General features: G+C 41.2%; 1 protein-coding gene across 2 annotated transcripts; it reads right to left on the bottom strand.

Annotated features, from left to right (window-relative positions):
* Positions 1-4601: 4601 nt before the first annotated feature.
* Positions 4602-11597, bottom strand: LOC119899825 (H/ACA ribonucleoprotein complex non-core subunit NAF1-like). Of its 2 annotated transcripts, XR_005443922.1 has the most exons (10): positions 11492-11597; positions 10609-10856; positions 10299-10443; positions 9230-9323; positions 8987-9069; positions 8714-8874; positions 7035-7086; positions 6642-6729; positions 6013-6454; positions 4602-5733 (listed from the first exon to the last, which is right to left on the bottom strand). XR_005443922.1 is itself a non-coding variant. In XM_038714614.1 (9 exons), the coding sequence occupies exons 2-9, from the start codon at positions 10854-10856 to the stop codon at positions 6063-6065; spliced, it is 1263 nt and encodes a 420-aa protein (XP_038570542.1). In that variant the 5' UTR covers positions 11492-11597; the 3' UTR covers positions 4602-6062. The 2 variants fall into 2 exon arrangements, 1 of the variants encoding a protein (XP_038570542.1); XM_038714614.1 differs by having other exon boundaries at positions 4602-6454.
* Between the last annotated feature and the right edge of the window lie 5839 nt (positions 11598-17436).

Consider the following 17436-nt stretch of genomic DNA (forward strand, 5'->3'; position numbering starts at 1 on the left):
AAGAGAGACTCACTCCCCACAACAAACTTGTTATGTCACAGATTAGGGTTCAGGTTGACCACAAGATCACCTAGAAGTGCCCTTCTGCCATCTAGTGACTCGTTTTTGTGTTTAACTGTTTGTCCCCAATTGACTGGTGAAATAAGTTTTTTTCTGTTACATTTAAAATAAATTATTTAAATCTGACCATATGACCTTAGTGTGGTACATTACCCCAAACATATGGTGGTTATATCACTCTTGATAACATGTAGGTTAGGTTTTTACAGAAGAATTAAAAAAATGTAAATCAGAATCAGCTTTATTGCCAGGTATGTGTACACGTACGAGGAATCTGACTCAGGATTGTACATTGCTCACGATGTGCTTACTCGTACAAAAATACTAAATCACAATAATAAAAATAAAATAAAAACAGACACAGACTTCAGTGTAGACAACACAAATATACACAGTATGAACAAAAACAATATAGACATATTGATAAATAGCGCAATGAAGCATAGTGCAAAGGATGCTGGAATAAATAAGTATAAGTATTTTGTGCAGGAGTTATGACTTGAGGTAGTTGGATTTGGTATACAGTATCTACAATATGACAATATAACAGTATGAACAGCACTGAAATAGAGAATGGTGAATAAATAATAAGTGTTAGCCAGTAAACAGGTGGCTGATTAGAGGCTTTACTGGGTTAAAAATCAGCTGTTCATCAGAGTGATGGCTTGTGGGAAGAAACTGTTCCTAAGTCTGTTTGTTTTGGCGTACAGTGCTCTGTAACACTTTCCGGATGGGGAGGAGCTGGAACAGGTTGTGTCCGGGGTGAGATGGATCTGCAGTGATGTTTCCTGCCCGTTTCCTGACTCTGGAAATGTATAAGTCCTGAATGGAGGCGCCAATGATCTTTTCTGCAGTCCTGACTGTCCATTGTAGTCTGCTCCTGTCCTTTTTGGTGGCAGATCCAAACCAGGCAGTGATGGACGTGCAGAGGACAGACTGGATGATGGTTGTGTAAAAGTGGATCAGCAGGTCGAGCTTCCTGAAGTACATCCTTCTTTACATTTTGCTGACACTTTTATCCAAAGCAACTTACAATTGCTATACATGTCAGAGGTCGCACGCCTCTGGAGCAACTAAGGGTTAAGTGTCTTGCTCAGGGACACATTGGTGGACGTCTCACAGTAGGAATTGAACACAGGTCTCCCACACCAAAGGCAAGCACCTTATCTATGCGCCATCACCACTTGGGATCCTGGGATATAGTGGATCCCAGAAACCTGAAGGTTTCCACAGCAGACACAGGGCTGTTGAGTATGGTGATGGGGGCAGAGTGGGGGGGCTCCTCCTGAAGTCCACGATCATCTCCACTGTTTTGAGCGCATTAAGCTCCAGGTTGTTCTGACCGCACCAGAGAGCCAGCTGATCAACCTCCTGTCTGTAGGCCGACTCATCACCGTCCCGGATGAGGCCGATGACTGTTATGTCGTCAGCAAACTTCGGGAGTTTGACAGATGAATGACTGCAGATGTCAGGGCGACAGGTCTGTAGTCATTTAGTCCAGAGATGGAGGGTTTTTGGGGGACCGGGATAACTACAGTAAAATCCATTCAGCTCGTCTGCCAGTTGTTGAGTACCAGCAGTGTTGGAGGATGGTCTCCTGTAGTTAGTGAGTCTCCACACTGACGCAGGGTCGTTGGCTGCAAAGCTGTTATTTAACTTTTCAGCGTAGCATCTCTTTGCTGCTTTGACCTCCTTAGTCAGAGTGTTCCTGTCCTGGTTGTACAGGACTCTGTTCCCACTTCTGAAGGCCTCCCCTTTGGTCTGACGAAGCTGCCTGAGTTTCGCTGTGAACCAGGGTTTTTGGTTGTTGTATGTGCAGAACGTTTTAGTTGGCACACACATGTCCTCACAAAAACTGATGTAAGATGTCACGGTGTCAGTTAATTCGTCCAGGTCAGTGGCTGCAGCCTCAAAAAAACTCCAGTCAGTGCAGTCAAAGCAGGCCTGGAACTCCAGCTTTGACTCGTTGGTCCATATTTTCACAGTCTTTACAACAGGTTTAGCAGATTTCAGTTGTTGCCTGTGTGTCGGGATAAGATGAACCAGACAGTGATCAGATTGTCCCAAGGCTGCACAGGGAACAGAGCGATAGGCGTCCTTTAATGTAGTGTAGCAGTGGTCCAGTGTGTCAGTGTCCCTGGTAGGACACTTAATATGCTGTCTGTATTTTGGGAGTTCATGGCTGAGGTTTGCTCTGTTGAAGTCCTCGAGAACAATGAGCAGGAAGTCTGGATGTTTTTCCTCCACGTTAGTTCAGTGAAACAGAGGGCGGCAGATCTGCAGAAGTCTGAGTTAGTTCTGTTGAGGAGAAGAGAAGAAAATGCCAGTTGTCGTAGCATAAAACCAACGACTTTACAAATGAAGGCTTGATAGTCTAACAGTGCCATAGCCTGGGAGCCAGCAGATGCTGGGGGGAAAAATTTAATTGAATCATGACACCCCTAACATCAGACACTCTTATGACACTATATGTTTGTTGTATAAATTACTTTATAAATATTACCATAATTATTGTTGTGTATGTAAATTAACAGTTTGGCTGTGTCTGCCTGTAAGCTGACCTGTGTGTGTCCTAAGCATACCACAGAGTGACAGGTGCTGACTGATATGAGTGATGAAGCTTCCATTTCTGTCCGAGCTAAAAAATGCAAAACCCTGAGCAGCATGAAATTCCATCTGTGTCCACGAGTGTGTTTCAGTCTGTGTGTGAATGTGTGTGAGGTGAACACATAAAGTTTTTTATTTTGTTCTTAAAGTTGATGTGTTAGAAGCAGGAGCATAAAGCTGATAATAAAACTTTTGCAATGTTGCTGGGGAATGTTGCTGGTAGCAAGTCTGACTATGTTTTGAACGGATAGTGGCGGGGAGGCGGCGTTGGGGAGGCGGCGGTGGGGATTACAGTAATAATCTTTACTCATTACCATTCAAGGAAACATTGCCCAACAACATAGCTCTAAAAGTTGCTCGTGTATCATCAGCATATGGATTTGAGCAACAGCGGCCAAATTGTAATGGCTAGACAGCTGGGTCAGAGCATCTTTTCAAAACTGCAGCACTTGTGGTTGTTCCCAGTCTGCAGTGGTCAGTACTTATCAAAAGTGGTCATGCCAAGGCTCATTGTGTGATACTCACCAACTTCTAAGTTTATATCAGACTCACAACAATGAAATACAACATGAATGAACAGAAGAAAAATCTAAATCAAGTCAGTATTTGGTGTGACCTCCCTTTGCCAGCATCAGTTCTTCTAGGTAGAAATGGACATAGTTTTTGAAGGAACTCGGCAGGTAGTTTGGCCCAAACATCTTGGAGACTGAGATCTGAGGAGGCCATGCCATCACTTCCAGGGCTCCTTGTTTTACACTGAAGATAGTTCTGAATGACTTTCGCTGTATGTTTGGGGTCGTTGTCATGCTGCAGAACAAATTTAGGGCCAATCAGATGCCTCCCTGATGGTATTGCATGATGAATAAGTATCTCTCTGAGCATTTCAGCATCGAGGAAACCATTAATTCTGACCAAATCCCCAACTCCCTATGCAGAAATGGAGCCCCAAACTTCACCATGCCTCACTGTTGCCTGCAGACACTCATTCTTGTACCGCTCTCCAGCAAACAACCTGCGTGCAGTTGCATCCAAATATTAAAAATTCTGTCATTTTTCTGCACCCCAGTTCCTGTGTTTCTGTGCGTAGTTGATCTGTGATTTCCAAGTCAGAGGTATGGCCTGCGTCTACGGTCCTCAAAGTTGCCCATTTCTTTGTGCTTCTTCAAAAGAACTTGGACATCTGGAAAAGTCAGTCTTGCCATGGTGTATGACACACCTTGTTAGCTGAGTTTGGCTGTTCCTCACCCTGTTGTATTCTTACTACACAGCCGTTTCAGTTAGTGATTGTGTTTCACCCTATATACTGAATTTATGATCATTAGCACATCTGTTATAATTGTTTAATCACACACCTGATGATTTGCCGACAAAATCCCTGACTTGAATGTAGAGTACCTGTATCAAGTGTACCTTGAATAATAGATGCTCTTTTGAAGGCAAAGTGTGTTCCCACCAAATATTGATTTTAGATTTTCTGTTAACTCACATTGTATTAATTGATAAATTTAATCCATTAACATGTCACTTTGTTAAGGCGTGCTGAACGATCATTGCTCTAAAATTAAACATGTTTATCATTGTTACAGTCAAATTTAAGAATCCAGGACTGGTGGTTTTATGATTTATGTTACACAGACTTTTCTAGATGAAATTACATTTTATGTTTAGGGCTGACTATATTAAACTAAAATCAGTCAAATTTCATTTTCTTTTATGCTTGCAAAATTCAAAGTCAAATGACGCCAAGCATCAACCTGGAATTTACCAAAATAAATCTGTTTTAAAATGTGAATGATGTTCTGATAAGCAAATCAAATAATGTAATTTTAGGTTTCCTGACTGGTAATCAGTCCTAGCCTCTTGTTTCTGCATTTAGATTGAAGATGGAGATGTATCGTCTCAGGTGAGACAGGATTAAAAAAAAGCAAATCAAGTAAAATATTCACTCATTTAATCAACGATTTGTCTTGTGCCAGATTCCAGTCACACCTGTAGAGTGTAGAAATTTCCCGTTGTGGAAAAGAGTGAACACACAACAGCGGCTTTACATAACCAGTGTAACGTTGTTCTACAACAAAAACATTTATTCTCCAGTGACGCAGATCATCAAATGGCGTTGACATTTACAAAGCATTCAGGTACAAATACACTATCATGAGTGACAATGACTTGTCAGAGCTCATTTCTAGCCAGTAAAAAAACAAAAAAACAACAAGTATTTGTGTGGGAATCAGCCTTCAGTCCAAGAATCCCATCACTTTTACACCAATTCATTATTTTAAACAAATGCCAGAGCACATGAAGTCTTTAAAGGTCTACAACATGTGTAGGTGTATCTGAATCTTGACTGAACAGATCCATTATTATGGAAAACATAAGTTTTCCATAATCTTTTTTTTCAAACCTTAAAATCATCATATTGCTCTTCCATTCTTTGCAGACATAACTGTATGAAGGCAACAGGAACTTAGAGGTAAGACAGGACCAGAACACACTGGGATACATTTGAAGGAATGAAGCCTGAGTGTAGAACTCTGAATATAGTAGTATGTTTTCCATCATAACTATTTTGTGTATAGACAATAAGTCTACACAAAATATTGTTATAAATACAAAAATAAAATTCAGTGCCAACTATTGACATTTTATTTCTCACATAATCAATAATAAGCCAAATGTCCGTTGTGTATATACGAGTCTCTCACATATATTTGGCCAGAAGAACTAAGTCCACTGTGATGCACAACAAGTGGATTTAATTAGATTTACTCTCATACTGTGCTTAGAATGCACACAATTCTGCCATCAAGTGGAGTTTTACCAAAAACATAAAAAGGTAAAACAATTCATCACGCTTTCCATAAATATCCTGTCGGTCAACTTAGCTGTCAAATGACGACACCAAACCGAAATGAGAAAAGCAAAACCAGCGTGACTGGCTTGCATTACGTTGTGCCGTTGAGTGCCTCTTGGGTCTTGAGCGGTTCAAGGTTCACTTCACAACGAATGGCAGCCCGTTACTTCTCCGGTGTTTCAGTCCATGTGTGTGGCATTTGACAGCTGTGTCTAAAAAACAGTCACATTTACTTAAAATATGACAAATATCAATACCATTTTCATCACCTGAAGATTTATCAAATGCATGTAGCTGTAGGAAAACAAATATATTTAAAAATAAAGGAGACTGCAGTATGTGGTTAGTCACAGCACATCACGTGGCTCCATCACGACCAATGATGGTTTATCCTAATAATTGATATTGATTGATAAATGTATATACACATGATTGATGACAGTCTACAAACAGATGATATATTCTTCTAACAAAACCAAACATCGACTCACCAGCAGGAACTCTCTGGTGAGTGTACATGTGCAGAGGGTGTGCGGGGGCATCACTGAGGTGGAGGAGGAGGTGGAGGAGGAGGTGGTGGGGGAGGAGGGAGGTCAGAGAAGGGGATAGAGTTTGGTGGCCAGAAAGGAGAAGAGAAAGACGGGTTAAAGAAAGAAGGTGGAGGAGGCGGGTAGAGCGGAAAGTTGGGTGGGGGAAAAGGTTGAAGTGCTGGAGGGTAAGGGCACGGAGGGGGGAGGTACATGGGAGGGACATAGGTGTGTCTAGGTGGTGGGGGTGCGTGTCTGGGTGGAGTGTGTGTGTGTCTGAACATTGGGGGTTTATTCCTCGGGCTCTGGTGCCTGAATGGAGCCCCTGCTTGTCTTGGTGGGAAATTCCTGACGTCACGCTCCTGCTGCGGCGGCAAGGTGTTCTGGGTAATGTGGGCGGGATTATCTGGAGGGGAAAAACAGATGAAGGAAAGTAGGAATAAAAAGGTAAGACATGTCTGTCATATTCTACTAGAACGTTCATGACATCCAAATTTAGACTTCTGTCAGATGGTAACGACTTCAACAAACATCCAAACACGTCAAGGATTCTTTTCATTCAGAATATATTTCCTGTTCGCGTGTGCACATACCTGTGCCGTTATTGTCCCTCTTCTTTTTGGAGTTTTTCACTTTCCTCTTAGCTTGCTGCTCTTTCTCGTCATCACTATAATCTAAAGCCTGGGATTGGACAGAGAGAATGAGTGCGGCTCCCTCATAACAATAAAGAAATCACACCAGTCTTTTTGAGCACAGTGGAAACTGTTGGAAAAGTTTACAAAATGAGTTGAGTGCTAAATATTTTCAGCTACAACCATCACTTACTTCACATTTACTTGTTTTTATCTTTAGCTGAGATATAAAACACGCAGAAAGCAGTTTGTATAAACACGAACCATAACATGAACTACTGAAAGGGTTACCAGGAGGCACCAACTTTAAACACCACTGTATAATGAAATAAACATTTCTGTGTATGTGCTCACCTCCACTGGTGGTTCTTGGTCGTTCTTCCAGGATGCATCAGATCCCTTTAAACTGAAGGACAAGGACAATTATCACTGTACTGTTCTCATTATATAGCAACACAATTTAACAGCAAGCCAATATATGCACAAGAGACAGGAATCATCTTAGCTTCATAAGATGATGTTGTACATGCATTCATCAATCAAAAGTAAAAATCTATTTTAGCTTCCATCTTCTAACACCGGGAAAGCACACATCTCTTCAATTACAGCATCTTACGAGCTTTGCAGGAAGCATCCTTCTCACAAATTCTCACCAAATTCATTAATTTTTTTAAGGTTACATCACGCAGAAACTTGCTGAACAGACGATGCTTTCACAAGCTTAGAGGAAAGGATGGCAGCAGATAAGCTCCTTGGTCTGCTTGAGCACAAATGGCTGCTTCTGGGTCGTATGACAACTCCAGTCACTGTACAGACAGGTTGTTCAAACAAAACCACCACTATGCTAAAAGAACTCAAACGTCTTGGGCACGGCATTCACTGTGACATACTAGTTAGGTTTGGTGAATATGACTACTGCTTAACAAATAAAATAAATAATAGTGACAGAGCAGTGACAGACCAATTAATCGGCCGTAGACTTGCAATTGCAACATCTGGTGAAACAATCGCCCGATAAACACAAACATTCACCTGCAGGCAGCCGTGCCAGTGTGGCTGCTGTGGAAGGATGTTATCGGTCTATTTGATCTATCATTTCACCAGTACGCTGACGCAGCTGATTAAGTGGACAATGTTTGAGATCAACAGATTTTCTCTGCCTAATGAGTCATGCCATAAATCTGACAGGCAACCAGTTAACGGATATATTCCCATCATACTGAGATGACCCAGAGGAAGGTTGTTATTAAAGTAACCAACAGTTTAATGTTTGCTAATGACTCCTAATTTTAACCTACTTTAGTTACTTGGTGTTTGGTAATGAAGAGCCTACTCTGCGTCATCTGAGCTACAACCAACACGAGTGGTGGACGGGTTGACAACCTGCTGTTTAATGGTGTTGCAGCACAACGTTGTTAATGAAAATAAGACTTCCATGCCGTTGTAACGTTGTACAACTTCTCTGAAATGCTTTATTGTTTTTTCTAGCACAACCGATGAAAACGTAAACAGGCTGAAAGTAACGTGCTAACGTTGACTGTGAGAGCCGCTCCTCAGGTCAAATAGTTAGCTAGGACATTACGTAAATTAGTAAATGGTTTAGTCTTGGCCACCAAATCAGGAAATGTGAACAATTGTAGCAATTTATGCTAAAAAATATAAAAAGCTGGTGAGCTACACATTTCTCACCTTGACCTTCTTTGGTCTGGATCAGTTTTCTGTCCTGATCTCAACCCGTCTGGGCAAATTACTGAGTAGGCACCAATCAGACGCAGCATTTGAATGAAGTCATCACTTAAAAACTTCTCACAAATTATTTTACCGTATTTTTAAAACTACAAAATACAAAAACACTTTAGTATTTATACAAAATATGAAGCCATTTTCATCAACCCCATCAAAAATAACAAAATCCTATGTTGTATTTGAAATACGTGTAGCACAAATACTGCCACTGCCTGGCTACCACTAACCAATCAGTATATTTGTCTAACTTTACTGTGCTCTATATAAACTTGTGTGTATGTACTTACAGTTTGAGTTGTTGCGTGAGAATGTATCCTGTGTACTCTTTAATGGCTGGTGCATAATAAACTGTCACTCCCTCTGTCAGCCCCTTGCTGCTTATCTGGTCCACAGAGTTAAAACGCAAAATATAGAGCGGACTGGACACTGGACCAAACACCTCAAACACCTGAAACACAACCAACAGATCATTCATTATCACGTGGAAAGAAGCACGACTCAAAACAGATCACATAAAACACTTTTCACGCACTAAACAAGAGTAGACAGAGGAGGCCCACCTTGCCCAGAGCCAGCCTATCAGATCTAAAGATGATGCTGTCATCATTCAGAGGGGGCGTGTCTTTCAGAGACTGGATGATGACTGCAGACAGACAGAGAGAGTGGTTAAAGACATAGCCGACAAAACACACATTAAAAGCCTCCACTTATTGTATTCTCTAACTGAGAAGAGCTGCCTTTTCCAGTTCTTTAGAAGTCACATAGTAAAAGTTTGAGTTTAACTCGAGTGTGTGTATATTTACCAAGTTGCTGTATAATACTGGAGACTGTTCCTACAGGCTGCAGTTCTGCATCTTCTGGTAAGGACACACACACCTCCTCCACCGCTGGCAGCTCCTACACACAAACATCATGACAGGTTACATTTGGTCGTAGGGTTTACAACAGACGACAGAAAAAGTGCGCGAAAAGATGTCCAGTAAGATGCCCCAGCATCCTGCGGCAGTGCGTGGCAATTGTTCAGACCATAACCACGAAGACTGAACATGCGTCTGCTTTTAGCTGAAGGCGTTCCCAGTGTTTCCCAGAAAGCAAGTCACTGGGACTCCCAACAAACAATGATGCAATGACCCAAGCAAGAGCAGGCGTCGTCTTTATGGAGACAATTCTTATACAAAATGAGTCCTTTTTAAATTACCTGCATGAGCTGGTTTGGGTTTACTTTTACCTACTATATAGCTTCATCCATTATAAATCCTCAATACCTTCTTCATATATACTGAGTGTGTCCAGAGTGCGACCCCCAAGGTTCAAGGTAAATGTATTTGTCATTTAATACAGTGGGGAGAACAAGTATTTGCAGGTTTTCCTACTTACAAAGCATGTAGAGGTCTGTCATTTTTATCATAGGTACACTTACACAGACGGAATCTAAAGCAAAAATTCAATCCATAGTTTTCAGTCACGTGACATGCGCGTTGACCTGGAAGGCAAAACAACAGACCAAGATAGCGGCTCACACAGCGACTCCCTTGTAGAGACGCCGCAAAAGCAGTTAGATTTTATTTGGATCACCTCTCAACTCAAGAAAAAGATACAGGTGTTGGGCACTTGCGATCCAAATACAGCACCCGCTGCCGTATTTCCGCCGTTAAAGCCCGCCAGGTCCCTGCCAGCGCTCGACTGTGGTAATGTTTACGTTTACCTTGTAGGGAATCCCTCACCTAACACAACTCAGGCTTGTCTCCTCGTCAATTAGTTTATCCATCCAGCATTTTGGCAACGCAAAAGTAACAAACTCAAATTAACAGTCTATCACTTGCGTCTTTTTCCCCTCCATGTGGCTTTTCACGCACACACTCGCAGACTGACCTCGAGCAGAATTTCATCTCTGGTTTTGATGGGCGCTGGTTGGCTGAAACCCTCGTCGTCGTCATCATCCCCGAACACGAGGGCAGAGGGAGAAGAGGAGGATGAGGAAGAAGAGGAAGAGGAGGAGGAAGAGGAAGAACTGTCACTGAGGACAGGAGAGGAAGAGCATCAGAGTCAGTCACTTGTTCCCATCATTACAGTGCTTCCTGCTTTTAGAGCTTTTATTGGTGTAAGACATCAGTAACCAGCCTGTTTGGGCACCATTAACATGCTATTTGTCAAATCGCTGTGTGTTGCGTGTAGAAAATACCTGTCTGAATCCTCTGAATCGTCGTCGTCACAGTCCTCTTTCTTACACACAACGTCTAAAGGAAGCGCTGCGGCTGCTGTAAGAACATCTCCTGTTCCCTCTGCCTGCGTTGGTGTATTTGATGCTGCGTCTGCCTCGTCAGAGGTGACGATGAGATTTTCTAGTTGTGTTGACACGGTGACCTCCATCTCCTCCTCTTTGGGCACTTGTAACGTCTGTCCATCCTCCTCTGATAGTTTGTCGTCCATCTGAAATGTGCACATGTTTTAAATCATGAAGGCAGGCTGTCAGATAACACATGACACCAAAACATTTGATTGGTTCACGCTGCTTGATGTGGCCCCTAATCCACTGCGCTGTTGTAGCAAGAAATAACAAGACATCATGCACTACTGTGGTTTAATTAATGCTATATTAAAATGTACAGAACCTTATGTTAAATATCGTTAACCAAAGATAACAAACAACTAAATCATGGAAATATCTACAAGTTAAAGGGAGGCGATCTTTACTGATCCATTTAATGAATTAATGCACCGTCAAACCCTAAAAATACGTGAACGTTTCCTCACTTACTGTCAATAAAGTGTGAAATAACTTACTTTACTGAATGTGACATGAAAAGTAACGTTAGCTTGTTTTCTCTGATTCCTTGCAAAACTAACGTATGTCAGAAAAAAAGCAGACAGGTAAGTAAAATAACAGCACGGGACAAAGTAAAATAAAAGAAATGATAAATTGTGCTAACTAAGTTAGCTAACGAGCTAACCAGAGCTGACAGCGGGCACGAGGCAAGTTCAACAGCCGCGAGCCCAGAAACCCGAACACCCGGTTCCGTAAACACACCTGGGCCCGGTAAAGATTACTTTCATAAAATGAATACCTGTTTGTGATGCTGCTGGACCCGCACTGCGATCTAGGCTTAGCTCCTGAAACTCCGGACCCGGTGTGAGCTGAACCGACTTGAACCAAACTACTTCCGCTGTCAACCTTCAAAATAAGAGGTAATATATAAGTAAGAGATGTATAATGTGTAAGATTCCGGCAGTGTAGACGCTCATGAGCGTATTTTAATAAATGGTTTGTTTCTGTGTCTATATATAAATGCTTTGTTCAGCTTGTTGTCCGGTGAGAACAATGTAAAACTACTGTCAAATTTCCTTTATGTGCACTCACACACATTTATTTTTTAACATGCCAAGGGACATTTGTGTAAAATGTTTTATTTTGTCCTAATTTCCACTATCCTACATTAATAAATGCATTAGTCATTTGACCAAAGGACAAAATATGCTTATGTGATGTCATGTCAGACTGTAAATGACTAAGTTAGTAAAAAATAAACTATATAATTAATTTCTGTTAAACCATTGCATTAAGTGCTTTGTTTTGGTCTAAAGTAGCTAACTTGAGATGTTTTTATGGTCGTATGCGTAACAGTTTTACCTTTGTGAACTTTTCTTACCATCCCAAAGCATGCGTGCATTTTATTTGGAAGGCACAACTCTTGTATTCCGGTGACAATCGTTTCTCTGCGCTTGACGCAGCTAAAACTTCCCATGAGGTCAGCTACACCAACACGTGGGGTTGTGTTTTTCCGGATGTGCGCAAGGCTGTTGCGCAGGTTAAAGCACCTGCAGAGGAGAGGAGGAGCAGGAAACGTTTGTAAAAAATCATCATACCTGTGGTTTTTTTTCATTTACACTTGGTACACTCCACATATGTGTCTCTGTTGGTCAGATCACAAATCTGAACACAAATCCATCTTGCGTTTCTCTCAGCTACCTGTAAATCAGGATCTGACCTTTTCCAGTCCAGAAGGAGGTGGTAATGCACCTGAAGCAGTTTGATAACCCTAACAGTGTAATAGAGTTACATGCAACCTAAAAGTTATATTTGCATGATAAGCAACATAAAATTACTGGAATTATTCTCCCCCTCCTTAGTGTGAATTTTATTCTAATGCGCAGCCCCCCTCCTCACTCCGCCAAGCTCCATATGTTCAGCTCGGCTTCAGAAGTTTTGCAAACACAAAGTCTGAGAAACAACCAGCAGCAATGAAAGAACTAGCCATCCCTCCTTTGCCAACAACAGCACGTGTGTCCTGGCTCCACACAGAGCTTCGGGCTCAGCATGTTCGATTCCATGGCGCCTGTATCAACGAGTGGAGGCATGATGATGAACAGAGGGGAATAACTTTTGAGGTGGGGCAGTGGTGTAGTAGCCTCTCATCCTGCCGTTAGACGCCCTGAGCCGCGAAGCATCAAATGGAAACAGGTAGGTTTATTATTACTGATGATTACTGGATTAATGTAATTCATCGGGAATCCCAGGTCTTGTTGGGTTTGGCGTTGTTTTGTGAAATATTATTTCTATCTTATACTGCAGCACTTTTGCATGCATTGGAAATTATTATAATGGACACATTCAAACATTTCAAATGTAAATAGTGTATCAGCTTATACTGTAAGTACTGTATGTGACCAATAGGTGGCAGCACACTTCCGTTTAATTAATCTAGGCTAAAATATCAAGGAATCTGGGTCAATGTGGAGGGAGAAAGGTTTGAATCTTTTCATAAAATATTGTGATATTTGTAATGACATTAACAATTTTGGTGTTTGGTAATTCTGTGATAAAATGATTGCATTTTAGTGATTACATTTTACATCATTTTCCCAGGACGCATGATTAGTCTTCCTCAGTCATCACACATTGCCAATAGTGATACCCTTTTCCATACAAACTGTAAAAATCATAAATCATTCTACAAGTCAGGGGTGATCTGTTGAAGAACTGAAGGCAGGAGTGGAGGGGAAACCAACACTGTACAGGGATTTGGGGATTGGAGTGTGCATGTGTGTTATGTGTGATTGAGTTTTTTGCCTTTTGTTTTTGTATGGTTTTTACTTTAGAACAGCCAAGGTGCGGTTGACTGCTGTTAGAATATCCTTTCATAAGCTTTCTTTGGCTGAATGTTTGTACAAGAATCTGTTGTAAAGTCAGAAAGGGAATTTATTTCTAATTACACAATATTCTGTAACAGCTTATTTTATGTCATTGATGTCTAGTGTCAAAAATGCACTGTGCAAGTGAGTTTCCTAATTACTGACAATCTTTTGGAACACAGGTTTTCCAGTTTTTAACTTGCAGCAGGGTCAAATAAACACTACATAAAATCAGCTGATGCTGGCTTCTGAATGGCCATATTGTGTTAATCACCAGCTCAGTGCCACTGTTTTTATTTAAAGCCAGTTCACACATCAAACCACACTTCTCAAGCACCTCAAAGAAGCGCTGCTTTGTGCCAATTAGTGTTGCTTTTGAAGACAAAATGACATACGTCAGCACTAAGAATAACCGAACGGGAACCCCAGTAGGATTCATATTTGAATGCACCAAAGGAGCTGAGAAATGTGCTATTGTTGTTGGTGTGTATGACTCACCTCACCAGAATGCTTTACTAGAATTATACTGGTGAGTGCATTCAAGTGGATGGGAAGTGAAACACCAATACGTCTCATTGAGATACTGCCTCTGTGTCCTATGATATTTCCTGTGATAACATTGTATGAGCCACTGATTCCCATTGTTTCAATAAAATAGAGAGCTGACATAATAACTGAGAAATTCCTAATGTGCACACACGTGAAAACCTTGAAAACCTTTGTTTTGCTGCTTAGAAAACAATTTAGCTCACCTATCCTGGTGACTCAAGAGGCTAAAGAACATATTCCACATTTTAACTAGTCGTGTTTTTGTGTTTATAACATTGTTGTGTCACTGATGGTCCACTGTATGACAATATTTCAATTCATCTCAACTGTTCATCACCTCTGGGTTTGCCAGCTGTCCACATTGAAAAACAAAGCAAAGATGTACAAAAATAAATTATTCGCCATAGAAAGAGAAGCACAAAAGGGGACAGACCTAGCGAAGACTGGAGAGCAGGACCGGGGTTTAATTGCAGTGGGGCTTGATTGCTGGGATGAGTCCCAGGTGTGTAGGAGATTGGATAGATAAAAGTTAGGAAGAGAGGAAGCCCCTGTGTGCGTTCCATGATTAGACCTATGTTGCAAAAATACTGTATGGGTCTGTGTATGCACCAGTACAACTGTAGTAAGGAGATGGCATTAAAGTATGATATGAATGAAATGTATAAAGTCATGTCCGTGGTAACCATAGACTTCTTGCATTTTGTTTTGCACATTTTAAGTCTATTTCTGAAGCAAATCTGCGTAGACAGCTGTTTAATTCACACAAATATCCTGCTGTATTTTATTTGACCAGAACAATGTATTACTTATTCATCAAACGGGCAAAAAGTTCTTCGCAGACCCTATTATGCGGAAGAAAGTCACATAATAAGGACTGTTCTTTTGTGTTGTGGCTTTTTGTATTCGTGTTGTGGCTTTTTGTATTCGTGTTGGGGCTTTTTGTATTCGTGTTGTGGCTTTTGTATTCGTGTTGTGGCTTTTGTATTCGTGTTGTGGCTTTTTGTATTCGTGCTGTGGCTTTTTGTATTCGTGTTGTGGCTTTTGTATTCGTGTTGGGGCTTTTTGTATTCGTGCTGTGGCTTTTTGTATTCGTGTTGGGGCTTTTTGTATTCGTGTTGGGGCTTTTTGTATTCGTGTTGTGGCTTTTTGTATTCGTGTTGTGGCTTTTTGTATTCGTGTTGTGGCTTTTTGTATTCGTGTTGTGGCTTTTTGTATTCGTGCTGTGGCTTTTTGTATTCGTGCTGTGGCTTTTTGTATTCGTGTTGGGGCTTTTTGTATTCGTGTTGTGGCTTTTTGTATTCGTGTTGGGGCTTTTTGTATTCGTGTTGTGGCTTTTTGTATTCGTGCTGTGGCTTTTTGTATTCGTGCTGTGGCTTTTTGTATTCGTGTTGTGGCTTTTTGTATTCGTGTTGTGGCTTTTTGTATTCGTGCTGTGGCTTTTTGTATTCGTGTTGTGGCTTTTTGTATTCGTGTTGTGGCTTTTTGTATTCGTGTTGTGGCTTTTTGTATTCGTGCTGTGGCTTTTTGTATTCGTGTTGTGGCTTTTTGTATTCGTGTTGTGGCTTTTTGTATTCGTGTTGTGGCTTTTTGTATTCGTGCTGTGGCTTTTTGTATTCGTGTTGTGGCTTTTTGTATTCGTGCTGTGGCTTTTTGTATTCGTGTTGTGGCTTTTTGTATTCGTGTCGTGGCTTTTTGTATTCGTGTTGTGGCTTTTTGTATTCGTGTCATGGCTTTTTGTATTCGTGTCGTGGCTTTTTGTATTCGTGTTGTGGCTTTGTATTGTAGGGTTATTTTTGTTCAGCATTAACAGGGAGGTTTTCTTTTGGTTAATTTTATACCCTGAGAATTTACCAAACATCTTCAGAATTTGGTCAACAGCCTGGACAGACCTCCCTAGATCAGTTAAAAACAAAGCAACGTCATCTGCAAGAAGAGACAAGTGATGTTCTGTTCTTCTGATTTGAATACCTGTAATATCAGGAGAATTACATATTGCCATAGCAGGTGGCTTGACAGCAAACAAGAAGGGGCGATAATGGGTATCCTTGTCTGGTCGATCTATATAGGCTAAAAGATCTCAATAACTGGCTGTTTGTTACAACTTTGGCTATGGGCTCTGTATATGGTAATTGAATCCATTTCAAATATTTTTCTCCCAAGCCAAATCTTTTGAGTGTCCCCAAAAGATAACACCATTCTGTCAAACGCCTTTTTGGCATCTAATGACAAAAAGGCTTGATACATGGCAAATTGTTTTTCATATAATGTATTCAATAATCGGCGGGTATTGTGAAAAGCTTGGCGGCCGAGAACAAATCCATTTTGGTCGTTCAAAATTAAGTTAGGAATATGTGATTCAATCCTCCGAGCTAGAACCTTGCATAGTATTTTGGTGTCACATGACATCAAGGATATAGGCCTGTATGAGCCCATATCTGTCGGAGCTTTACCTGGTTTTAACAGAAGTGAAATGCTGCCAATCTTAAGGATGGGGGTAGAATGCCCTTCTAGGACTCATTATACATTTCAAGTAGATGAGGTAATTTATCTGAATCTCTTATAAAGCTCAATAGGCAGGCCATCAGGGCCAGGGGCTTTGCCTGTATTCATATGGGTGAGTGCCTCCTTAAGTTCTTGAATGCTCAGTTTTCCATCTAGATAATTTTTAGTTTCCTCTGACACAGTTGGGAATTGAAGTTGGTCCAGAAACTGATCCTGTTTATCCATATTATCTGGATATTGGGATTTATATAAATTTTCATAATATTCTGCAAAAGCATCATTTATACATTTTGGATACACTAAATTCTCTGTATTGTCAAGTACAAGTAGAATTAATATCCCTACTAGTCCTGTGGTTTTTTTGTTTGTTTTTTTAAGCCTCCAAGCCGGGAGTTTTCCTGCCATCTCACCCTGATCATAGTATGACTGTTTCACCCACAGTAAACTAACGATGGTGCATTTCGACCACGCCATCATTGAGTCCATCCTCACCACCTCCATCACATCTAGTACGCTGCTGCTACTGCCAGGGACAAGAGCCAGCAGCGGCGTATCATTAGCTCTGCTGAGAAGGTGATTGACTGCAGTCTTCCATCACTTCAGGACCTGTACGCCTCCAGGACTCTGAGGCCAGCAGGAAAGATCGCGGCCGACCCCCTCCTTCCCGGATACAGATTGTTTCAGACACTCTCCTCTGGCAAGAGGCTGCGGTCCATCAGGACCAAAACCTCTGGCCACAAAATCAGATTGTTCCAGTGTGCACCTAGCCTCATCAACACGCCCCCCCCCTGACTCTGGCTTTCATGTCATTTTTAGATATCTTTATATT

The sequence above is a fragment of the Micropterus salmoides genome, unplaced genomic scaffold, assembly GCF_014851395.1.
Source record: "Micropterus salmoides isolate LMB-PRFRI ecotype aquatic unplaced genomic scaffold, ASM1485139v1 Ms_hic_scaffold_12, whole genome shotgun sequence".
NCBI lineage: Eukaryota > Metazoa > Chordata > Actinopteri > Centrarchiformes > Centrarchidae > Micropterus > Micropterus salmoides.

Bases quoted from the DNA above. Each gene is read 5' to 3' on its own strand.
- LOC119899825 (XM_038714614.1), bottom strand. From the start codon at position 10,856: ATGGACGACAAACTATCAGAGGAGGATGGACAGACGTTACAAGTGCCC. The intron at 8,875-8,986 runs GTGGGCCTCCTC...GTTGTGTTTCAG, and splicing joins ATAGGCTGGCTCTGGGCAAG to GTGTTTGAGGTGTTTGGTCC. The intron at 6,455-6,641 runs GTATGTGCACAC...TTTCCCCTCCAG, and splicing joins GAGGGACAATAACGGCACAG to ATAATCCCGCCCACATTACC.